The 25,848-nt window shown below is 43.5% G+C and overlaps 1 protein-coding gene across 1 annotated transcript in view; it reads left to right on the forward strand.

Moving 5' to 3' along the window:
* Window positions 1–25,848, forward strand: part of CPD (carboxypeptidase D) — a gene marked incomplete at its 5' end in the record, with an annotated part of 32,518 nt that overhangs the window by 5,429 nt on the left and 1,241 nt on the right. The window contains 19 exons of the mRNA XM_082201689.1: window positions 147–394; window positions 6,828–6,970; window positions 8,499–8,668; window positions 9,418–9,782; window positions 13,275–13,466; window positions 14,821–14,988; window positions 16,440–16,549; window positions 17,488–17,590; window positions 18,233–18,375; window positions 19,355–19,524; window positions 20,550–20,861; window positions 21,294–21,489; window positions 22,330–22,465; window positions 22,757–22,897; window positions 23,202–23,297; window positions 23,381–23,445; window positions 23,585–23,716; window positions 24,742–24,927; window positions 25,710–25,809. Coding sequence (XP_082057815.1) covers window positions 147–394; window positions 6,828–6,970; window positions 8,499–8,668; window positions 9,418–9,782; window positions 13,275–13,466; window positions 14,821–14,988; window positions 16,440–16,549; window positions 17,488–17,590; window positions 18,233–18,375; window positions 19,355–19,524; window positions 20,550–20,861; window positions 21,294–21,489; window positions 22,330–22,465; window positions 22,757–22,897; window positions 23,202–23,297; window positions 23,381–23,445; window positions 23,585–23,716; window positions 24,742–24,927; window positions 25,710–25,809 — 3,176 coding nt within the window. The remainder of the gene's footprint in view (window positions 1–146; window positions 395–6,827; window positions 6,971–8,498; window positions 8,669–9,417; window positions 9,783–13,274; window positions 13,467–14,820; window positions 14,989–16,439; window positions 16,550–17,487; window positions 17,591–18,232; window positions 18,376–19,354; window positions 19,525–20,549; window positions 20,862–21,293; window positions 21,490–22,329; window positions 22,466–22,756; window positions 22,898–23,201; window positions 23,298–23,380; window positions 23,446–23,584; window positions 23,717–24,741; window positions 24,928–25,709; window positions 25,810–25,848) is intronic.

Below are 25,848 nucleotides of genomic sequence, written 5' to 3' on the forward strand. Positions count from 1 at the left end.
CATGTTTCCTCCAAATGTTGATTGTGCTGCTTCATTAAAGAAATTTAGTGTGATGGGATAAAACATGCCACATTAACCTAATTGCATCTTTACCCTGCAGTTATCTTTTCTGGTTCTGATGACTGTTGTGCTTCTGTTGAAAACAGGTTTGTGCTTTCCGGGAACCTGCACGGGGGATCTGTTGTTGCAAGCTATCCATTTGATGACTCCGCTGTGCACAAGACCTCTGGGGTGTACAGCAAATCTGCCGATGATGAGGTATTCAGGTATTTGGCAAAGGCTTATGCATCAAACCATCCAATAATGAAAACCGGCACCCCAAACTGCCCTGGGGAGGAAGAAGAAACTTTCCAAGATGGCATCACCAATGGTGCTCAGTGGTACGACGTGGAAGGTAGGCTGCTCAAGTGAACTACTTTACTAGTGTCTTCCAAAAGAATAGCATGTTGCTCTTTATTGTCACTTTACTGCTGCTGGAATCCTGCAGGCAGCATCAAGGTGATGACATGATTGGTGCTGTTTATTGATTCTATGTGTTTGCATTTCATATGTCATTCAACAAAAGCTATGTAAAGAAAATGCCTGGCTCGATTGTTGTCAAACATTTTATTAAGATTTAAGCAAACTTTTATAGCTTGCTTTGGCACATTGCAGCTAGCTAACTAGCTGTCTGTTGGTGTTGCCTAATTTTGTTTTAACAGGAGAAACTTTCTCCCAGATTTACAAAGAATTTATGGAGCACTACTGTGTGCCATCCTTTTACTGTTGAATATGGCCTGTAAGACGTAGGTTGATGGGTATAGATACTCCATTGGACTTGAGGCTGCTTTGCTTGAGCATGTGGCCTTTGAGCTATCTTTGGTACTAGAGTTGCTTGTCTGCATTCAGAGTACTGAATTTGTCTGTAGCTGTCATGCAGAGCCCTCCAAAATATGCTGATTTGAAAGTAAGCATTGCTGAATTCATTTGACCTTCACGACTAACTGGTGCCTAACCTTGCTTGTTTTCCTGTTTGGTCCTACATTCTCTTTCCCATTTTTTTTGTATTTTGCCTATTATGCTGTAAGGCTGCAGGCAAGGATTGTGTTTTCCTTAATCTCTGTAAAGCTGTAATTTGAAAAAAATGAGGCACTTGAAAAATAAAGTTCCCAAGAAAGTTTGCTTATAATTGCAACACATGGTTCAATTGGAGAGAACCCAAGGGCCAGTCTTCCAAAACTTACAATTCCTAGGTTGCATAAAATAATTTCATTTTTGGGAATTTAACTGTGATAGAAAAAAAAATTATAGGGTCTTCCTGTGGGAGTGACTGCCAGTATGGTATGTTAGCCTTTATTTCCACACCTGATGGTGAGCTTCTTAGCTTTACTGATGGCTGAGCATAGGATTTACATGGCTTTGAAATGGTATTTAACCTCAACAGAAGTAATTTGGGTATGTCACCCATGTTAAAACACAGCTCAAAAAGTAGTATCAGTTACATTAGAAAGGTTTTTATGATAGTTTTTCCACACAGATTTACAGTGTCAAAGCTATGAGTGTTTACTTAATTTTTTTTGACATGCTAATCAAATTTGAAAAGCATATTGCACTGTTCCTTTTTAGACCCACATTTCTTCTGGTATTTTTTCTTACCTAAAACCATTTGCAAAATACTTGCATTAATTGCTTGTAGATAATCTCGTTTTTTCTTATTTAAAGTATTTTTGCCCCATTCTTTAACTTAAAAGGTTCCCTGAGTGGTTGCAAAGATCAGTAATAAAATAGTTCTTGTTCTCAGACTTACAGTCTAAAATACATAACACAAAAGGAATTAGGAGGGAGGAGAGAAAAAGAAACACAGACAAACACTAGTTTTTAGTGTTCTTACAGTGGCCAGCTGGAATGGAAGCAGTTCAAAGAGAGGAACACCAAAAGTTATTGGTCTCTCAGTTGGGCCTAAGACAGGGGTCAGCAACCTTTTTCAGCCGTGGGCCAGTCCACTGTCCCTCAGACTATGTGGTGGGCCGGACTTTTTTTGGGGTGGGGAAATGAATGAATTCCTGTGCCCCAAAAATAACCCAGACATGCAATTTAAATAAAAGGACACATTCTACTCATGTGAAAACACACAGATTCCTGGACCGTCCGCGAGCCAGATTGAGAAGGCGATTGGGCCGCATCTGGCCCCTGGGCCTTAGGTTGCTTACCCCTGGCCTAAGAGGTGGCCCTCCCTCCCTTCTCTCACTTGCTGTAGCCTGATAGAAGTTGACTTTTAAAGTCAAGCCAGAGCTCGTTATACTTGTCCTTCCCCTGACATTTTTTTTGGCTTGTCAAAATTATTTGGTCAACTAATCACTACAATATTTGCTCAACAACAACAAAGATACTTCAAACATCATCAGATTTTATGCTAAACTACCTTAATTTTAGAATTACAATTGCGGTTAACATTAAAAATGAAAATAATGTGTATTGTGAATTATTCATGTCCATAGCAACCCTGCCCAGCATTTAACTAACTTTGTTTTTATAATCAACATAAGTATCAGATGTGTTGATGGATAAACATCTCTCTTTTGTCCTAGTAGCATTAAACTTTTTAGAAATACTGGACCAGTCATGTGAACACATCTTATTTTGGCTGGCCACATGCCTAACTAACTGTTCAAATAAAGGTTCTCCTTCATGCTCTTTACCAGTAGTTGCCAACTCTTTTCCTGCTTCCTTTCCACTACAGACACACCCAAGTTGTGGTGGAAGCTCTGGGTTTACTAAATCAACAGCATTTCACAAGCCGACAGAATGAGTGAATGTTTGTGAAGCTGTACATTTGTCATTTAATTTTGAACCAGGATATCCTGAAGGGACTAAGTTAATTCACTCTTCACAGTGGCAAGTTCTGCTCAAAAGTTCAGGGTTGCATCCAAATAAATTTTACTCAGAAACTCATTGAAATTAATGGATGATAAGCTAGTCATGCTCCTTAATTTAAATGAGTCTGCTCTATGTACAACTAATGTATGACCACCCCCACCATTCAACCTGGACACTGAGGTCCAGCGCCAAGGGCCTTCTGGCAGTTCCCTCACTGCGAGAAACAAAGTTACAGGGAACCAGGCAGAGGGCCTTCTCGATAGTGGCGCCCGCCCTGTGGAACGCCTTCCCATCTGGTGTCAAAAGGATAAAGAACTATACAACTCTTCTTCTTCTTCTTCTTCTTCTTCTTCTTCTTCTTCTTCTTCTTCTTCTTCTTCTTCCTCTCTTCTTTGGCGATTACTTGTAGCCGAGTAAGATTGTCGTCCATAAACACGGTTTTAACAATGAGTCCGTAAGTGACTGTGGAGGCCAATTCCACACGTCCTTGCACAGTGGGGACATTGGTTTCCAGGTGGGAGCTGATTATGGTGTGGATTTGCCAAGCGTGCCTTCCTCCTAGCACGTTTCTCCCTTGCGTCCTGAGTTTGAATGTCTTCAAAGCCCATGACACCTTTGGTAAAGGCTGTTCTCCAACTAGAGCGCTCTCAGGCCAGTGTTTCCCAGTTGTCAGTGTTTATACTACATTTTTTTAGATTTGCCTTGAGACAGTCTTTAAGCCTCTTTTGTTGACCACCAGCATTACGCTTTCCATTTTTAAGTTTGGAATAGAGTAGTTGCTTTGGAAGACGATCATCAGAAGACATCTGAAGGCAGCCCTGTTTAGGAAAGTTTTTAATCACTTATGTTTTAATGTACTTTTAATCTTTTGTTGGGAGCTGCCCAGAGTGGCTGGGGAAACCCAGCCAGATGGGCGAGGTATAAATAAATTATTATTATTATTAATGGTGGATAGAACCCTCTGTTAGGTAGAATATAGGTTCGCCAACAGCAGCATCCCCTGTGTGAGCTCCTGCAGGAAGCCAGTTTGATTCCCAAGTTTGTGAGGGCTTCCTTTTTGCCAAGCATAAGCTGCATAACTTTCTAACCACCAGGAAAATGTTGTCAGTTTTGTTGTTTGCAGGCTGGCCATGACCTTCCATGTTTTCTGGCTGATGAGCGATAAGGTTTGCTCTCATCTCCTATTCCTGATGTAGGTTCTTTAGTTCAGATGTGACTACTTTAGTTTGGTTGGTTTGCCTGGTGCTACCATTTCACTTGCACATTCATCTGTGTATTGCCTGCTTGAACTGAAGATTATTATGTATTTTTTTAGTGGCTATCTCAAGGACCACGTATTCTGCCTGGCTTTTAAAGATTTGGTGAATCAGGCTCACTTGGTTGCTAATGTCAGGTGGTTAGTGGCCTGTGGAAATGCCATAGAAACATATTCCCTTGCAGTATCTAACCACTAGTTTAAAAGGTTTTATTCATGTCCTAAACATGCATAGAATCATATTGTTAGTGTGATTTCAGTGGTCTTAGAACACTTTCACTGTGTGGAAAACAGGAAACTAAAGCAATGCCTTTTGGTAAGAGGTCACCACCATGAATGTGATGTAATGGGAATTCGTAGTCTGAAGATAAGCAACAATTAGTGTAAATTTTTGGAAGGGGAACAGGTTCACACTAAGGCCACTTCCTTCTTAATTCCCTTCAGATATTTTTTCTGCCTTAAAAACTTGGTACTGTATAACCCACTCATTTTAAGTGTGCAACTGCTGAAATAGAGCTGGCAGGAGGAGCTAAAGGCTATCTAGGGAAATGGCCATTAACTGTCCAGTTAAGTTCATCTCTTACGCACCACACGCACCACATTTTCTCAGATTTGTCACTTACTAAATGAATTGCACACTAACCCAAATGTTGTAACTCTTCTGAGCAGAATCTTTCTGTTACTTGGCACTTTCAAAGGTGCAGAGTTACATGAGCTTGGATGGGAAGGCTTTTTTCCTTCGGTCATATTTCACTAACCTTGTTAACATTCTTTTGTGTCTACCTCCCCTCCCAACCCACAAAAAAAGCAACAATTTTGTCTACTGAAGAGTTGCCTTTGGTCTTGATCTGTTGCAATCAACCTTGTGCTGCAGTTTCTGGTAATGTGAAGAACCAGCCAGCTCAGTGTTGTGGTTGGTGAGTCAGTCTAGGACAGGGAAACCCTGGGTTCGGCCCTGTATACCTGAAGGAGCTTCTCCACCCCCCAACATTCAGGTCAGACACCGAGATCCAACTCTGAGGGCCTTCTGGCAGTTCCCTGATTGTGAGACGTTAGGTTACAGGGAATCAGGCAGAGGGCCTTCTCAGTAGTTGGCGCCCACCCTGTGAAACGGCCTCCTGTCAATGTCATTGAAATAAACAGCTATCTGACTTTTAGAAGACATCTGAAGGCAGCCCTGTATAGGGAAGTTTATGGTATTTGATGTTTTACTGTGGTTTCATAATTTGTTGGAAGCTGCCCAGAATGACTGGAGCAACCCAGTAAGATGGGCGGCATAGAAATAATAATAATAATAATAATTAATAATAATAATTTTTCAAATCCCTACTTTACCACAAAGCTTACTGTAGGACCTTCTCTCTTAGCCTAGCCTATATCACAGGGTTATTGTAAGGATAAAAATGGGGTGAGGGCAAACTATGTACACTGCTTGGAGATCCTTGAAATAAAGGTATGGGATGTTTAATAAAATATTTTTTCTCCTCCAAGGGAATAAAGCTTGTAGCTTGCTTTCCATAGAGCGCTGCCTTCCAAAGAGATGCCTTGCTTGTATAACATGAGGATCTTGAAGAGTATTATACTGTGTAACAAATAACAGAAAGCCTTTGTCACTGTGGTACTGAAACCCATATAAGTTTACATAGGCATTTAAAGAATGATATGCTGATCTGGCCAGTGTCCCTTGGGACTTCTAATCCTGTTTGTTTATCACCAAGTGCTGAACTGCCGGAGGTTAAGAACACAGAAGATCCTGTCTGATAAAATTGCTCTGAAAAGAAGTAAAATGCCTTTATTTTATTTATGTATTAATTAAATTTGTATAGTGCCCTTCATCCAAAGATCACAGGGCAATTTACAGCATAATAATACAAAATGAGAACACAGAATACATAACCAAACCAATAGCAGCCCCCCTACAACGAACACATTTAAAAGGCCATAGATTGTTTAATCAGCCAAAGGCCTGATTATAGAGGAAGCAATTTTGTCTGGTGCCTAAAGATGTATAATGAAGGCACCAGGCAAGTCTACTGGGGGAGAGCATTCCACAAATGGGGAACCACCCTAGAAAAGGCCTGTTCTCGTATTGCCAGCCTCTGGACCTCTCATGGAGGGTTGGTTGAAGGGATAGACTGTGGTGGTGGTGGTGATGCTGGCCAGGTACTTGCAAGAAGTGAGGGAAGCATGGCTTCTGCTTTAATCACATTCTGAGCTTTTTCTGACAGTGTGGCTAGAGATGGCAAATAAGAGAAGCTGCTGGATCCTCAGTTCTGTTTGCCTGTAAAGGGTTGGGGTATTTACCTATTAAATGTGTTACCTTCTATGTTCCATTCCAGAGCCAAAGCCACAGCACCTGGGTTTTGCTTTTGGCTTAATTTTCTCCCCCACTTCAGTTAAAGACACTGAGTTTTTCTAGTCTAGTAAGATAACTGATAATACACTATTTGGACACCTCTTAAGATATTGCAGCCACCTTTTGCATGATGGTTCCTGAGTTCAATGAATTGGTTTTCAGCTGTGTTTGGATACAATTGGATGCTATTTTGAATCAAAGTGGCAGACTGATTTCAAAACTGCACTGGTTTCCCCCCCTTAGAATACATAAGCATTGGAAAGTAAAAGGCTGCTAGTTTAAAATAATGTAAAGAAATACTGCTGATGGCAGAAGTCTCTTGAGTGATAGTACTTTAATACTTCCCTTTAAATTCCTTAGGTGGCATGCAGGATTATAACTACTTGTGGGCCAATTGCTTTGAAGTCACCTTTGAGCTTTCCTGCTGTAAATACCCACCAGCTTCGCAGCTTGAGAAGGAATGGGAGAATAACCGGGAATCTCTTCTCACCTTCATTGAAAAAGTAAGACATTGTTTTGGCCCTTTTGCAGGCTGTTTGAAATGTGAAATGCTTCCATCTGTCTCATGGACATGTACTTGTGTTGAAAGGTGATGACCTCATTCACAGGCATTGGGGTTTCATTTCCTGTAAGCGTTGAGCATGCCTCAGTTGCACCCTAGGCCAATCAGACAAAGTAGAAAGCTCACAAAATGTGATATGACTGATACCTACATTTTCCGGAAACAACCGAATACATGTTTGTCCTGATTGGGTTTTTTTCTCAGTTGGATTAGTAGGTCTCTGCCATGGGTATAATATTCTTTATTTTATTTATCTTATTTTATTTTATTGGTTTGTTTCATTTAAATATATCTGCTGGGGTTTTTTTGTTTTTGTTTTGGCTATTTTTATTAAACTTCACCCTTGAGACACTTCTGTGGAAAGTGATTTAAAAAATCAATAACGATAATAACAAATGAAACAAGCAGATACTAGGAGTTGTCTCCAATTAATTTCTACTCAGAGGAGACCCACTGAAGTTATTAAACTTAAGCTAGTCATAGCCATTAGTTTCAACGGGTCTGCTCCAAACAGGACCAACAGTGAATACAACCCATATTTATGACCAAGCAACAGTCAGGAAATATCTCTGATGCATGTTTTATTTTGTTTCTAATCATTTTCTTTCACCCTAAACAAGAGGTGTGTCCATTAAGCTAATGTTGCCTGCCCTCTTTTTGCCCTCAGAATTGTGGCATTGGTTCAGTATAAACCTTCCTGTTGATGGTTGTTGCTGTAGATGTGGTTTGAAAGGCTTCTTCTGTGTGTGGTGTGGTGTTTTCAAGACAGAGAGAGCATTCTAGTCAAACAGCATCCATTTTGAGACAGGCCTCTAAGCAAAAGCAATTGCAACTAAAAAAAGTAACACACCTTTCCCCTAAAGTGGCGACTGGGTGTCTCCATCTGCAGTTGCCTTTTGCAAGCCTGATAAAAAGAGCACAAGTTGTCTTTTGCTGCTGTTTTACAGAATTATGTCACAGGATTGAATCACACTCTCTGTTCTATTATAGTGGAAGTGTATGGGGGACAAATGCAGCCTCTTTTTTCCCTACAGATAAAGGAATGGGAAATGCAAGCATAGTTACACTAATCTGCAGCAGCATCTCACATTTCAGACAGATCTAAATGCTGATAGCTGATACTCTTTTTTGTCTTGTCTACTTAATATTCTGTAACTCAGATAATAAAAAGTGATTCAGAAAAGCATAAATGCACTTTCAAGTAACACACAAATATGCCAGTCTCTAATTCTGTTTGTGCATTGGAGGTGCAGTTTTTATATCTTGGTGGAAAAGGCTGTATTATGTGTGTCATTGTTTGCCTATGAATTTAATAGCGCTATGTACCTTTCATAGTGAACTCTAAGCATGAAATAAGAAGTTTTATAGAGTAAAAAAACCAGAAACAACCATGGTGATGAGTCAAAGAATCATATTGCTCTTCAATGATGTGCCTGTCTTTTGATCTATTTCATGTTTAATCTGTGCAGGTTCACATTGGAATCAAAGGGTTTGTGAGGGATTTGGTGACTGGGGCTGGCTTGGAAAATGCAACTATTGCTGTGGCTGGGATTGATCACAACATCACAACTGACTGGTTTGGTGACTATCACAGACTGCTGGTGCCTGGGACCTACAACATCACAGCTGCTGTCATGGGGTAAAGTCTCTGATGCTGGCAAAGACACTGTGCTGCTGTCTCTTGCACTTGGCAAGGCCGCTCCTAGTTGGAAGCTCCTTCCCTGAAACAGTAGAAGCCATTCTTGCTGCCTTGTCTCGTATCACTCTGAACCGTTTGCTCATATTGCTTTATGCAAACAGAAGCAAGAGGCAGCCAAGTCCAAGGGCAAGGAAGGGCTCCTTGAGTTCCCATGAGAATTAAGCACCCTTCCTACCCTTAACTGTGCTTTGTAGATAAGGTGGAGAGACCTGTATGGTGACAAGCCGTTTTGGCTCAGCAAACAGAATTGGGTTTTGACATGGGGACCCTGGGATTGGATACAGAAATTAAGTAGGTGGCCTTGTGATCTTTCAGCTTCAGTTTTCCATTTGTGAAATGGGAATAATCATGAAGATGAAGGGGACTTTATATTAAAAACCACGTTTTACCAAGTATTGAATGACAACAATTCTGTTCATATTTACCCAAGAGTTAGTTCCACTGTATCCCGTGGGACTCGCTTCATAGCAGTTGTATGTAGATACAGCCTGAATGTTGTAATACATCTTCCTCCAGGTGCTGATGGCCTTGATTTCTGAACTGAAAGGTTTTTCCTGGGAGGGGGTCCTCAGGATTGTTTTCAGGAAGTTTCTAATCTTCAGGCTGTCTGATCATAATCAGAGTTTTAGTTAGCCCTTCCTAGGTGAGGCCAAGCAGATTGAAAGTTCTTGTATCCATTTCTTTTGCAGCTACCTGCCAGTCACCAGAGTGAACGTAGAAGTCAAGGAAGGGAATGCAACTGTTGTGGACTTCTCTTTGCAACCTTCAATAGCAGTGCCGGCCTCTGACCCAACCCATGATGTGCCACTAGCCACCACAGAGTCTGTTACCAACACCACCAACACCACTGATGCAAATAGGACAACTTCCTTCCACCAAGCGATCCAACCAGAGGAATTCCGCCATCATCATTTCCCTGACATGGAGATCTTCCTGAGGAAATATGCCACCGAGTACCCAAATATTGCTCGCCTCTACTCAGTTGGCAAGTCGGTGAAGCAGCTGGAATTGTATGTCATGGAAATATCTGACAACCCAGGCATCCACGAAGCAGGTAATTTAGCCTATGGCTCTCTTGCTTCTATGAATGTGTTTCCCAGGGCTGTGGTGCTGTGGTCTAAATGACTGAGCCTCTTGGACTTGCTGATCAGAAGATCAGCGGTTTGAATCCCCATGAGTGAGCTCCTGTTGCTCTGTCCCAGCTCCTGCCAACCTAGCAGTTTGAAAGCATGCCTGTGCAAGTAGATAAATAGGTACCGCTGCGGCGGGAAGGTAAACGGCGTTTTTTGCGCTCTGGCACTCGTCACAGTCGTCCATGTGCCAGTAGCGGTTTAGTCATGCTGGCCACATGACCCAGAAAACTGTCTGTGGACAAACGCAGGCTCCCTTGGCCTGAAAGTGAGATGAGCACCGCAACCCCATAGTCACCTTTGACTGGACTTAACCATCCAGGGGTCCTAAAAAAAAATTGGTGTGCTTCAATAGAAACTTTGGAGCAAAAAAGATACCATTGTATTTGATATTCCTCCAAGGGTGCAGGCACTAGAGCACCGCAGAGGCAGCACTGACACTCCAATCTCTGAAGGTATAAGAGAAAGCATTTAACTGAGCTGGGTTTGTGTACAGCTGGCTGAAGCCGCCTTGTTACTGTGGCTCCTCCTATCCAGGTAGCATTCTGCAGGTAGCATCTCTAAATATGTAGTTCTTTCTTCCAGTGAGCTCAGCAGAATATGATTACCTGCCTTATTCTGAGTCAAGCCATTGGTCTATCTAATTCTGTGTTGTCTACACTCACTGACTGTGGCTCTCCAGGATTTCAGGCAAGGATTCTTTTCCAGCCTGACCTGCAGGTGCAGTTGTGGATTGAACTGGGGACTTTCTGCTTGCAAATAAACAGTCTCCTTGCAAAAAAAGGAGCCTCTTAGTATCAGATACCATGTGCTGGGCTCCACAGGAAGCTGTTGTTGCTGGTTTTGCAGAATACCGGTACTTCAGATATCTTTTGTTCTTCCCATTTCCTTTTTATCTTAAAACCTCAGGAGATCTTTCTCTGTCTCTCTCTTAATACAGTGCAGTACTGAAATGGTTAATTGCAAGTGGGGAAATTAGCCTCATTAACTAGTCAACTGCCAGCTACTGGTTCTCTTTCTGCCTTTTTAAGATTTTGGAGATGGGCTATCAAAATCTTTATTGTCAAGTCCTAATTCTCTGCAACATGCTATGCAAGTCAAAACTTGTCAAGAAGCTCTTTTTTGTAATAAGAATTTGTAACAGAGACTTCTTCAGTTAAATAATGACAGAGGAGGGGGATTGTGTTTTAGAGACTGAGCTTGATTTATAGATTGATTTTTTTGTTTTGTTCTACAGCTTTAGATTTTATTGGGACTCCTTTGGGATTCTTGAGTTCTGTTTCCTAAACGCAAGTTCTATTATAACTACTGTTGAATATAACTAGCCCATTATTTTTGCTTAAATGATGGCTGCACTGGGTTTGATTCTCCTTGTTATTTCAGAAATGATAGTCCAGAATTACTTATCATTTTAAGTGTATATGTTTGGGTATGAATATACAAGACGGTTCAAGAAATAAATAGTTTATAAATATGATGTATGTAGGTATGTATGTTTTTAAAAGATAACTTTGGATAAAATCCAATGTTTGGCGTACTTGGAGCAAACCCATTTAAATCAATTGACTTAAGTAATGACCATTCTTTATAATGGAGCTACTCTGAGCATGACTAACATTGGATATACCCCCTTACGTTTTGGCCATTTGATATTTTCATGGTTTTTGACAGTTGTTTGTCTCCCCTCTCCATCATTGTGACAATGTTCTCACTGATTATTCAGTTGCTGCTATTTACACTTTTACTTCCCCAGGAAAGATGTAAAATGTGTCTGGATGGTGTGTTTGAATTTTACAATGATTCTCCTTGAGACTTTCCACTGTTATTGTTACTGTGATCATTCAAAGAAAAGCAAATTATGACACATAGGAAGTAAGGATGCTTGCATCCATTTTTTTGGTTCTGTATCGTGGCTTCAACTAATTTACTGTAGTGCCAAAGGAATTCCTTTACTGCCAAGGAAGGGGCTGGTTGAGGCTATATTATTACTTCCTTTTTTTGCTGCTTGCACATTTTTCCCTGTGTGTGTGTGTTCACATTCCTTGAATCTGCAATACTTGAATAGTCCAGTAAATGCAAGACTGACCTTTAAAATTACTTGAGACTTGCAAAAAACACAATGCCCAGCTAAAGACATGATGGGTCATTTCCTCCCCAGTTGTTGGAAATGGCTGGAAAGTCAACAGTTGACTGACACGGTCATATCTTTGCTCCTGTGGGGTCGAAGTGTGTCTCCTTTTTTTTGTAAGTTAGCTTTTTTTAACATTTAATAGGGCAATGTGTACATCTTACCAGCACAATAATAATGAAAACTACAAAAGGAAAACACAACCCTCTAACAGTTGTGAAGGGGTGACTAACTTGTGGTCTTCCAGATGGTGTTGGACTCCAAACTCCCAGCAGCCCCAGTCAGCATTGCCAATAGGCAAATATGGGGCAAGCTGTAGTTCATCCTATAAATATTCATTGCTAGATCAGTACTAGCACCTATTGACATTAGCATCCACTGCCATAATCTTCTGGCACAGAATTGTGTCCAGCCCGATTCTTTGGGCAGAAGACACGGCCAAGCATAGCCCCTCCTTGCCAACGATAAGGAACTTGAGATGCGCAAACCCCAAGAAATGTGGGGCCACCCCAAATACTTTTGACAGTCTCTTGCACCCCAAGCAAATGTAGGACTAGGTGCCATTCTGTGCCGTCTCACAGAAGGGGCTCCCCTGGAGGTGGAGGTGTTTGACTTACAGTGTCCCAAAGCTTATTTTGGATTGTGCAGCCCCTGGTCCTTACCATTACACTGGCTGCTATTGGCATGAGGATGCCCTGTCTTGTGGTGTTCTGTGCTGTCTGCTGGTCACTTCCTGTCTGAAGCATGGGCCCACCAGGGAAGAGACCTCAGCAAAACACATGGGGCTTCTCAAGACTCTACACGGGAGGTGGCCTGAGCCACTATTCCAAGTGGTCACCCTTATTCAGCCTATTGTAAGGCTAGCCTGACAGTTGGGGATGAAGAAAGCCTGTTTTGCTCAAAGCTGGGCATAGCAACTTTCAAGATGTGGTTTCTTATGCTAGCCTGACTGTCTCAAATTATTTTGCAAGTATGTTAAGCATTTGTGGGTGTGTTTTTTGTTTTTGTTTTTTGTTTTTGCTATTTTCATTAGGATAGAGTTCACCAGATAGCTCAGTTGGATAGGGCATGGTGCTGATATTGTCAAGGTTGCAGGTTTGATTCCTGTATGGGAAAGCTGCATATTCCTGCCTTGTGGGGTGTTGGACTTGATGATCCTCAGGGTCTTTTCCAACTCTGTATGATTCAATGAGATGCAGTGCATCATCCAGGTAGACAAACAACTAAGAGGAGGTTACTTGGTCTAACATGTTTCTCTCTGCCCTCCCTCACCCTCGCTTTCATCCAGCTGAACCAGAGTTCAAGTATATTGCAAATATGCATGGCAATGAGGTAGTAGGAAGAGAGCTTCTCCTTAATCTCATTGAGTACCTCTGCAAGAACTATGGCACAGATCCTGAAGTAACTGACTTGGTCCAAAACACTCGGATCCACATCATGCCATCCATGAATCCTGACGGCTATGAGAAAGCCCATGAAGGTAGCTGTGTGTTTTTATTTTGCGCTTTAAGGCAGGGGTTGGCAAACTACGGCCCGTGGGCCAGATCCAGCCCAATTTCCCTCAGGATCTGGCCAGCAGATGTTCCGTGGATTGGCGATTCTGTTTGTTAATATTTTTTCATTGTTTTTCCCCCGGCAGCGCCATCCCCCCCCCCCCCCGCAGAACCTCCTCCTTCCCTCCTTCTGGCTTCTCCCCGGAGGAAGGGAGCTGGGCTGAGCTGGCTGAGCGCCATTTTGGGCAGCACCTCTCCAGAACCATCCAGCCCTGTTGGGCCGCTTGTCCCACCACCAGCCTCTGCCGCTCGCAAGGGCAGGCACAGGAGCCACAATTGGCAAAGTGCAGCACAGCGCCTCTCCCAACTGCAGCTCCTGTGCCTGCCCTTGCAAGCGGCAGAGGCTGGCGGCGGCAGTGCCGCAGCAGGACGAGTGGCCCAAAAGCAGCCCTCGCAAGGGCAGGCACAGGAGCCGTGGTTGGGAGAGGCACTGCGCTAATGGCAGCAGCATAGGTAGGCAGGGGGAGTGGAGGGGCTGGGGGAGAGAGAGAAGCCTTCTCTGCCCCCTGTGCATGCCATCTGGCCTGCCACAAGGTCTGGGGAATGTTGAACTGGCCCCCTCCAAAAAAAGGTTGCTGACCTTTGCTTTAAGGGAAGGCAAACGTATTCCTCCTGAGAGGCAACAGTTTTCATTTGTTTTCATTACCCAACTTTTACCACAAGCTATGTAGAGGGTTCCACTTTCTTGTTTTTTTCTTTTGCCATGCCAGAATGCCTGCATTTGTTTTGTTCGTGGTATCTTATCTCCCCAATCAGTCTTTTAAGGGCAACTTATTCCATTCATCTCCATTTTAGCAAGAGGACAGTTATTTGGCAGGGATCTGATCCAGGGATATTTCATCAGATCTTCTGGCATTTTAACATGGTCCAAGAGAATTATTATTTCTGGAGCGCCTTGAAAGACCAGGCACTTCACATAAAACAAAGCTAAGATGCTTTTTCTGCTTCCCAACATGCAGTGTGCAAAGAAAGACGAGTAGAAGGAAATGGCTGTTCTTGGTGGAGAAGTGTTTTTTTTTTATCAGGCATTTAAATATATCGGTAGAGGCTGGAGGGCGGTATCAGGTAGTACAGTGATAGGAGGCAGCAAGTAAGAACAGGTGGAGTCAGGGACTTGGAGGATGTAATCTTGGGTTTATGAAGAGCAGAGGGACCAGGGACACAAAGAATAGAATCCCAGAAGAACCCTGCAAGGTTCTTCTAACCCAGCACCCTGATCTCATGTAGGCCAACAAGATGCCTCTTCTGAGAAGCTCAACAGGCTTTGCTTTCTTTCCTTAGGAGACCGATTGGGGATTGTTGGCAGAAACAACAGCAACAACTATGACCTGAATCGGAACTTCCCTGATCAGTTCTTCCAGATCACTGACCCTCCACAGCCAGAGACATTAGCTGTCATGAGCTGGCTGAAGACCTACCCATTTGTGCTTTCTGCAAACTTGCATGGAGGTAAGAGAATCCTGGTCTCTCATAGGTTTAAGGTAGGGTTATGCTGCTGAGTACCCTGCAGGCAAAGCTTAAGTAAGCAGCTGTGGAGGTAAACTGGATCTCCATCCCTTCTAAATGTTTTTCTCTGACCTCTGGGGTCATTGCAAGAAAATTTAGCAAGTGGCTGGAAGGACCTTGAGGAAACTGTGCTTCAAGGTCTGGAACTGGATCTTGCCAGTGGGCCAGATAGTTATCTCCCCCATCTCCTATGTGGCCACCCACCTGTCAATCACCTGATGTCACAATGACTTTTCTGCACCATGTGGGTCTTGCAAGAGTATTTTGCAAAAGCTCTCCACAAGCCCTTATCGGGAAGCCCTTTCAAAACGCTATTTTGCATTGGGGGTTGCAGACACTACTTAGTAGTGCCTGCAAACTGGCTGAGCCAGGTTTTTAACTTGCCCCACCCACACCTGATGTCACCTGTGATGTTGGGTGTAGAGCAGGTGGGCATGACTTGACCAAAATGGTGGACCTAATGAGGCTTGTGGGCCAGAAGCTCACCACCTCGGTTGTATAGTGATGGGACTCATTATAAAACATGCTCTCTGCAGCTTTTTGAAAAGAGATTTTTAACCCAGTTGGTAACTCTACTGGATTTGAAATGGGATTTTAAAACATGCCATTATTTTATATATGTATTTATTGTATTGTGAAATTGCTTTGAGATGCTTCTGAGAAAACAATTCATAAATAAATGACAATAGCTTTTTTTTTTTTAAACTTACACCCTTTATCCCAAGACCTTTTGGGTGTCTGTAAATAGAGACACTCTAGAAGGCCCAGCCCAACCTTGTTATCCTTCCCCCACCCAATTTTACTGTATTGCTAGTAGTTCCCTAGGCTACTTGGCTGCTATTGCTGTGACCCAAGATTGATATCTTTTTTTTTTTTTTTTAAAAAGTTCCTTTTTGTCTGATGGCATTTAGCCGGGAAGTCTGTCCTTGCTCAACTTTTAAGTCACAACCTGTAGTAAAGTGCCATCTGCATTCAGTGTCAAAGCTTCTCAGTAGCTGTTTCATTTCCTTGTCTTTTGCCATACTAAGTGACAAGTGAATGTGACTTGCTGTCTCTTAGACCAAGTGAATTCCAGTAAGTGGCCTCAGTGTTGCTACACAATCTTCATTGTTGCCTGTGTTTACTGAGCTTTGTCCTGTAGGGACATAGCAGGCTTGCTTGCTGATGGATGGATTGATTGGTTATTTAATTTCTATATCACTTAATATACTAAAAATCTAAGTGGTGTACAAAAAACTGAAGCAACAACAGAGAACTTAAACCAAATATTACAAAAATACACTGTTACATATAAAAAATGTAATATTTGTTCCTTAGCACGTTGGCAAAGCAGCCACCTTGTAAAAAAAACCTGTTAGGTCCATATTTTCCATATTTCCTTTATTTTCTTTCAGGCTCTTTAGTGGTTAACTACCCCTATGATGATGACCAACAAGGAGTTGCGACATATAGTAGATCCCCTGATGATGCCGTCTTTCAGCAAATTTCACTTTCCTATGCCAAGGTAAAATTTCTCCCAGTGTGTCCTTTTGAGATCCTGAAATCAGATTCTCAGAGCTTTCAGTTCTTAACATGGAAAGCTGTTTCACACTTCCTTCCTTCTGTAAACAGAGATGTTTTAGGTTGTATGTACAAGATCATGGCAGGAAGGTTAGCTCCGTGAAAGACATAGAGTAATTCTGTGACGTGAGCAAAATAAGATGTCTGTTTTAGATGGTGGATAATGGCACCGTCTGTGGACTGAGCTACATCTCATATCATCGGCTTGTCCATTTGGGGGAAGTAAATACTTTCCCTGATGGCTTTGGCCATAGCTCTTGCCAGATTTCTGTTCTCCTTCTCTCTCTTTGTCTTTTTCTTTCTCTCTTTCGTACACACACACTCTTGCAGCAGCAAGTGTCTTGTGGATTGAGGATTTAGAACCACTGGTCTGCAGTGGTTTGTGTCCAATTAAGTCTGGGGTGTCTTTGATTTAAATCTGCACACAGCTATGATACTTACTGGGGGCACATTCAGCTTAACCTACCTTGCAAGGTGTTTGTAGAAAAAGTGGTGAGATTGTTTAAACATTGTATGTTGCCTTGGCTTCTTGAACAAAAACTAAAGTTATTACATTAATTGCTTAATCTACTCAAGTACACAAGTTTGTGAACAGAAGTTGAAAAATTGTATAAATAAATAGTTTGGACTTGGATTTTGGGAGGCCTGAATTCAAGGGCTTATGTTTATGTACAGTGACACTCATAATCGGGTGCATATTAATTGGTGCCATTATGTTTGAACTGTCCATGTCTTCAAATGCAGCACAATAACTGGGAAATAAAAGCACTTGGTTGTAGCCAGTTAGGTCTACTCTAGTAAGAGTTGGCTGGAAACAGCCCATTTACTCTGGCGCCGTCAGGAAATCCAATTTTCACAGGCGGTCATCCTTTGTTCTTCCAGGAGAATGCACGGATGTTTGAGGGTCACCCCTGTGCGGACATGTATCCTGGCGAGTACTTCCCTCATGGCATCACCAATGGAGCTCAGTGGTATAATGTTCCAGGTAAAACCAAGGCACCGTTCATTCAGGAGTCTGCAAAACCAATCCTGTCTGCCATAGCTTGTGGCATCCCAATCCATTCTAGGTGGTTTTGCATTCTAGAGGTGAAGAAAACCTTCTTTCTGACAAACAAGATTGAAATACAACAAGAATTATATTTAAATTCTTTTAGTGTAAGGAAATTGTACAATGGGCTGCATCCTCTTCAAATCTCCCCACCCCCCAAAAAAAGTTTAAAACAAGCTAAATTGCCAAATCTGCCTTACACCTGGGCACAAGTGCTGCAGAAAGAATAACTTGTATTCTTGCCCAGGTGTAAGATAGTTTTTCCCATCTCCCTTGTGATTTTGCTTTACTTTTGCATCTTTTATATGAAGAGTCAAAAGCACACTCTTCATTAAAGAACAATCCTGCTTGCCTTTGTGCAGGCCTCATGTTAAGCCTGGGCTGTCCTTTGTACTAACGCATACCTGCTCAAAAGCAACATTCCTTATTTGTTTCACAGGCTCAGGGCATCATTCTGGAGTTAGAATTCTAGCTCTCAATTCATTACGTGACAGATTTATTTGTGTGTATCATGCTACAAAGGTCCTTGCTAAGCAGAGGCATTTGATAGGGCTCTTCTGATAAATCATTGTTCTTCAGGTGGCATGCAGGACTGGAATTACTTAAACACCAATTGCTTTGAAGTAACCATTGAGTTGGGCTGCATCAAATATCCTCAGGCAGAGGAGCTGCCAAAATACTGGAAGCAGAACCACAGGTCTCTGCTGCAATTCATCAAGCAGGTGAGCTGGTGTGTTGTCTTCACAACTGTTTGCCTTTTGCTGCCTCAATCTCTTGTGCCATGAATTGTTGGAACAGGCATGACAGCATCTTTGTGTACTGTCACAATGAGAAGGCAAACTCTTTACAGAGTGCCCTGTTAAACAGTTCATTCAAGTATCAAATTTGGATAAATGAGTAATCGTAGAATGACATTCTGTGGCTTTTCTAGGAGATTCTTCTAAGACTGAGCACAAGCCCCTTCCAGTAAAGGGTGTGTGGCCAGGGTTGAGCCTTTCTCCATTAAAAAATCAAGACACTCATTTTCCAGTTAGTGTGTGCATATATGTTTTATAGTAGGCACTAAGCCTTAGGGACGCGGGTGGCGCTGTGGGCTAAAGCCTCAACGCCTAGGGCTTGCCGATCGAAAGGTCGGCGGTTCGAATCCCCGCGGCGGGGTGCACTCCCGCTGTTCGGTCCCAGCGCCTGCCCACCTAGCAGTTCGAAAGCACCCCCGGGTGCAAGTAGATAAATAGGTACCGCTTACCAGCGGGAAGGTAAACGGCGTTCCGTGTGCGGCTCTGGCTCGCCAGAGCAGCGATGTCACGCTGGCCACGTGACCCGGAAGTGTCCCCGGACAGCGCTGGCCCCCGGCCAATAAATGTGAGATGGGCGCACAAACCCCACAGTCTGTCAAGACTGGCCCGTTCGGGCAGGGGTACCTTTACCTTTAAGCCTTAGGAATGGGCAGCCTTTGAGGATGCCTGCATGAAAAAGGTTTCCCCTTGAATTTCTTGTATTCTGAACTTCCAGAATAGGGCACCTTCTAAACCCAAGGGTGGGGAACCTTTTCTCCTGTTGCATCTGTGTGTGTATGTGTGAATGCCTACCAGCAGTGAGAAGAGCCAGAGGTTGGGGGTGGGTACTCCATTCTCTTTTTGTCCAGGATTCATATTCATTCTCTCTCTCTCTCTCTCTCTCTCTCTCTCTCTCCCTGCCCAGGTCCACCAAGGCGTCAAAGGGTTTGTGTTGGATGCCACAGATGGACGGGGCATCTTAAATGCAACCATCAGTGTTGCGGACATTGATCACCCTGTCTCTACCTATAAGAGTGGAGACTATTGGCGCCTGTTGACCCAGGGAACATACAAAATTACAGCATCTGCACGAGGGTGAGTCTTTCAACTTTGTATTTGACATCTTTTCCTCTTTTGCCTAAAGCAGAATGCTGCAGCCTGATTGCTGACAGGAGTAAGGCATTATCAGCATATAACACCTGTGCTCAGAGATCTGCGCTGGTTGCCGATTTGCTACCAGGGCAAATTCAAGGTGCTACTATTAGGAGTTGGTCCATGAAAATATGTTGTGTTGGAAGAAAGTGACTTGGGTTGTAAAAGGAAAGATTTGCTTTTAACATGGAATTGGGTGATTTCTCCCAAATAGACTGTGAGCCTGTAGGATAAAATGTTCTCTATATGGCATGGTGTTGGAACTCACTCTGAGGCCGTATGGTATGAAAATAGAAATAAATACTCTGGGATCAATAACTGTTATTGTTGCTGATTAAGCTGCTGGGCCAGTGGCTCTTTTCAGCGAACACTATTTAATATTGCTAGTCCTTTTATGAGCTTGTTTGACAGTCACTGAGTTAGAGCCTGTAGCACCATCTGTTGGCCAAGAAGCAAAGCATATGTTCAATTCCTGGCCATGCCCTAAAAACCCTGTTTTAAGAAACCAGGAGATGCCCTTTTTGTGTGCTGGAGCCCAGAGCTCCTTTGTAGCCACTTCGTTCTTCTTCTTACCTGAACCACTGAACAAACCCAGATTCATCACTTAACCCCAGAGCTTCCCGTTGTGGGTGAACCCAGAGACTATTGTTAATAGTTTTCATACAGTCCATGATATGAACCCAGCTTTAAACCATGATATGCAACTATAGCATTCTGTCCACTGAATCTGTGGTTGGAATCAACAGCAGGGCATGTGCCTGTTTCTTCTTGCACAGACATTCATTCAAGATTCCTAACATATATTTAATTGTTATGCTGAAGTTTAATAATATTTATTACTTTTCTCCGTAATCATTATAAAATAACAACAGCCTACATCCTATTGCCACAAGCAGTCAGAATGTTCAGTTTTATTGTACGCAATTTTCAAATTCTCCCCCTACCTCCTTTTTTTGTTTTTTTGAAAGGTATAATTCAGAAACTAAGACAGTGAAAGTTGGAGGTAAAGGTGCAGTGCAGGTCAACTTTACTTTGACTCGAAAAGACTCCAAGGTAGAGGAGGGGACAGTACCAGATATAAATATGGTTGGCCTCAACGGCACAGTCACCAAAGAGTTTGAGACCCTGATTAAAGACCTCTCAGCAGAGAATGGCTTGGAGCGCCTCCTGCTGTCGTCATCGGCAGATGTCCAGCCTCATCGCTACCGTTCCTACAATGAACTCTCTGAGTCTCTTAGAGGCCTCAACTTGAACTATCGGAAGATCACAAATCTCTCTAGGTAGGTGGAACTCCTGGGCTATGGGGAATTCTGTTTGTTCTGGAGAAGTCACAGCTTTGCTGTAATAATGAGTCCTCTATGTAATCCTGAACAAGCATTTGACAAGCTTACTCTGAATAGGGAGTGACGCTGTGTACATTTCTGGCTAAACAAAAAGCAAATTTGAACACTGTATCCAGACAACCCACATTCTGTCCTGAGAAATCCGAAACTGTGTATTCTGCAAACAGAGCAAAGTTTGTTAATTTTCTCTGAATTCTTTATTCTGCTTTTGTGAAACATAGAGGGGGCAACAATCTATGCAGGGATCTTAGGCTCCTGAAAAATCCTGTTTTTGCACACATCAAACACGCACAAGGCTCAAGCTGTTCTTTTCATTAAAAAGCTAACCAGCTGTACTTCTGTTTGTTTGTTTGTTTGTTTGTTTGTCAGCTTGGGCCAGAGTGTTGAGTTTCGTCATATCTGGTCCCTGGAAATCTCCAACAAACCCAAAGAATCTGAGCCAGAGGAGCCAAAGATCCGTTTTGTGGCTGGCATCCATGGCAATGCCCCTGTTGGCACAGAGCTGCTCTTGGCCTTGGCAGAGTTCCTCTGCATGAACTACAAAAAGAACCTGGCCATTACCAAGGTAGGCTGTTGCATGTCTATCAGCTTCAGGATGTCCCTTTCGGGCACTCTGTGGACTATTAGAGGGGGATGTGGCTTAACAGAGGATATGTCTGAGAAGAACTCTCAGGTTGGGTGAGGGAACCTATGGCTCTTTAGGTCTTGCTGAACAGTGGTGATGGGAGCTGCAGTTCAGCAACATCCGGAGGGCCCAAGGATCCCCACCCCTGCCTCAGGAGATCCAAAGTGATGCTGAGTGCAAAGGCTGATTTGTCAGCCTCTACTTCTCAGGTGGGAAAGACAAGGCTTTTATGTGGTATATTGGAGCTAAGAGTACAACACCACGAGACTTCAATAAATCTGACCAATAATAATAATAATTTATTATTTATACCCCCGCCCACTCTGGGCGGCTTCCAACAAAATATTAAAATACAGTAATTCATCAAACATTAAAAGCTTCCCTAAACAGGGCTGCCTTCAGACCAAGGGATAGCCATGAGAGCATTCGAAGTGGCCCCAGTGCCATTCAAGCAGTGACAGATACCTATGGGAGGGGCAAACACTGCTTTCATTTCACTTTTGGAAATTCCTCAACTTCTCTTCAGTTCTTCTCCCAGACTGTCAAACTGCTGACAGTTGTGGGATGTGGGATAATGGCGGAGGGCCTCCTGCACTTCCTGCTTCTCCAGTAGAGGCAGTTCTGTGCAAAACAGCCTTGGCTGCTCCTTCCCACCCTAGTCCTGCCACTTATCCAAGGAAAAACCAACTTCCCTCTTTCTTCACACCCACCCCCTTTAGATGGATAGGGTTGGCTGATGCTTGATGATTCTCCCTTACTGTTTCTGGTGTGTTTTTTTAGCTGATTGACAATACAAGAATTGTCATCGTGCCATCCCTGAATCCAGATGGGCGAGAGATTGCTCAGGAGAGAGACTGCACTTCCAAGACTGGCCTGACCAACATTCATGGCAAAGATCTGGACACTGATTTCACAAGTAAAGCACACACACCCTTCCCGTGCCAAATCCTTTAATCCTAACCTGGGGAGGGGTGTCTAATGGGTTAAAGAGAGCCCTGTTGTGGCACTGTACTAATTACCTTTATCTACGCACTTTGATGGCTTGCCATTGAATAGAAATGTGAGTGAATGGTCAGGTGCTTCAGTGCTGTGGCAGCAGCCTTGGCAAAGCTTGTGTACTGTCTGGAGTCACCTGTTCCTCACCAGGTTGCTATTGAGTTGTTTGCTTGCCTCAAGTCTTGAGAACCTCTGTGTCTTACTCCATTAGGCAATTCCTCTGGGGCAAGAGAACCAGAAACCAAGGCCATCATGGACAACCTGATTCTGAAGCAAGACTTCAGCCTCTCTGTTGCTTTGGATGGAGGATCTCTGCTTGTCACTTACCCCTATGACAAGCCTGTGCAGACAGGTAATGGTTGTGCCATCCTCTGAGTACTTTGGAAACAACTTGTGGGATTATCTTAAATCTTTTAAAGAGCACTCCATTCCCTGCTGCTTCTTGAGAGAGTAAACTAGACATGGAGAACCGAGACCGGGCATGGGGAACCTTTGACCATTCAGAAGTTGCTGAACTACAGCTCCCATCATCCCTGGCCATTGAGCATTCTTGGCTTCTCATCGGCTCTTATAATGAGACCATGACATTTGCTGTCGAGCACCACAGGCTGAATCACACACTTGTTGACTCTCTAACTTCCCTTTTCTTTTTATAGTGGAGAACAAAGAGACTCTGAGATATTTGGCATCTGTGTATGCAAACAACCATCCCACAATGCATCTGGGCCAGCCTAGCTGTCCAAACAAGTCAGGTATGTGCCCAGGGTGCTCTGGACCTTTTGGGGCAGGCTTGTTTCTTACAAAGAGCTTCTGATTTTATGTCTCTCTTTTGCAGATGAGAATATTCCTGGAGGAGTGTTGCTTGGGGCTGAATGGAACAGTCACCTGGGAAGCATGAAGGTATTTCACAGTTGTACTACACTTTGGGGATCTTGTTTCTCTTAGCCAAATTCAATCAAAGTTGCCAGTGGTGGTGCTTTGGTCCAGTCCTGTCTCTCTTTCCCGCCACAAACCCTCTTTTTGCGTTTGTTTTTCTCAGGATTTCAGTCTTTCCTATGGACACTGCCCAGAGATTACGGTATACACTGGCTGCTGTTACTTTCCCAGTGCGGGCCAGCTTCCTACTCTCTGGGCGGAGAATAAGAAATCTCTTCTCAGCATGCTGGTGGAGGTGAGTTTGGACTGGACACCACGTTAGATTTAAGGATGGAATTTCTTGTAGCTGTTTACTGTTGGATATTCATTGTACATGGAACCGATATTAAAAAATGTATACACATAAATCATTAAACAGCACAGAGCACTCATTAAAATGACTGTCTACTCAAGCAAATATTAAACAACTGTCAGCGTTAAAGGCTTCAGGAAAAGCCTGAAAATCCAGAGTGAGGCTGCCAGCAGAATCTCTGCTAGAATTGTGTTCCCAAGCACGGGACCAGTGGCACCCAGTACTGACTTCCAACTGAGGCCAGGCAGACCTCTATGATATGGAGGACAACTAACAGCTCTCCTCTGGGTGATATAGTGAGGACCCAGTAAAGGTGTAATGAGTGAGCTGGGATTTTGGACAAGGTTTATGCTGGTTTTAAATCCTCCTTGGCTCTGAGGTTTGTTGGGTCATCCTGGGCACACTGCCTGCCACTCTGCCTGATAATGCGTTGCGTTCCCAGTAATAAGCTTGAGGGTAAGGCAATGAGGAAATGTAACATCAGGAACATACATTTTGGGTCTTGCTTAATTTTTGTGCGTATTTTGTTCTGTGGAGGTTTTCTTACTTCAGGGATGGGGAATCCTTTTCAATCCAAGGGTCGCATTCTTCTCACGGTCAGACTTCTGGGAGCCACATGCCAGAGTCAAAAATGGACGAAGAAGCAGATACAACTCTTTCTTTTGTACAGTTGGCTATACATTCCAGACTTGTAAAGGTTTCTATAATCTACCCTCCTGTGGCAATCTCTCAGTCCAGGCAAGCAAGAGGGCAGCTAGGCAAAAGAATTTGCAGAGAGTGGGGTGCAGGACCAGGGAGAGGGGTGTGGCCTGCACAGTCCACGTAGAGAGGCCTGGAGAGCCACATCCAGCCTGCAGCCCAGAGGTTTCCCCACCTTTGTCTTATCGCATAGAGAAGAGAAGATTTGTATCCTTACAGAAAAGGACTTATAGATGTACACCTCCTCAGATTCCTTCCTTTCCTTCCAGGTTCATAAAGGAGTCTACGGGTTTGTCCGAGATAGGCATGGACAGCCAGTGTCGAAAGCTCAAATTGTGCTCAACGAAGGGGTAAAAGTCTACACTAAGGAAGGTGGTTATTTCCATGTGCTGCTGGCTCCTGGCTACCATAAGATCCATGCTATAGCAGAAGGCTATCAGCAGCAGCATGTCAAGGTATGGGAAAGGCACACCACAGCCTTGTTTCATGATCCTGGTGGAAGATGTGATTGAGACAGCTTTGGCTTGAGTTGGGAAGAAATGCAGTGTGAGCCCTGGAGCATTTCTTTGGAAGGCAACCATCACACAAGAACCTTCTGGGAATTGGGAGCCGGAGCTGTGTGACAGAAGGCAGATGAGAAGTCCTGGCTGTAAAGAGGAACTGAGAACAGTGGGGGTTTGGAAAGGGGGACACTGTGTACTTTCAGAAGGTCAAAAGGGATTTAAGAATTAGGACACCAAATTGTGCAGGAACTCTTTGTGCCCAGGAACTCTTTGAGAGGAGTCATCTCTCTTGTTGTGGGCAAGGAGATCATGAGGAAAGGGGGTCTGCCACTCCAAGAGAAACATGAACTTACTTTCACATTGAAGGCAAGAATGTTGCATGTGAACCTCTCAGAGGTTCCCACTCCACCAGAAAGGTATCCCACCACATTCCAAGCACCTGGGAATTTGGCTTTCTAACCTATTTGAGTTTGACAACATTTGTGTGTTAGGGACTGGGACAGAGTCCCTTCCCCCCCCCCCAACCATTGTGCTTAAAACGTACCCTAAGGTTCTGTCCTTGCCCTCCCCACAAAACGAGTTCAGTGGAGACTTTTTCCTTATTCCATAAGAGAGTCCCAAACCCCTGGCTGCTGGTACATTCGGAGAGGGGCGTGTTGTCTTCTTTTCTCACTTAACCCTGGACTTGTGCTTTCATCCACACAATTGCTGAAATGTGTACTGCTTCTTTCCAGGTCTTGGTTCGCCATGACATGGCTAGCTTTCTCCATGTGCAGTTTGACACGGACAACAAGATCTTTGGCCTTCCAAGGGAGTTGGTGGTTACGGTAGCAGGTGAGAGCCCACATTACTGTTCCCTCTTGTGTGTTGTGG

Source organism: Podarcis vaucheri, assembly GCF_965113315.1.
Source record: "Podarcis vaucheri genome assembly, chromosome: 15".
Lineage (NCBI taxonomy): Eukaryota > Metazoa > Chordata > Lepidosauria > Squamata > Lacertidae > Podarcis > Podarcis vaucheri.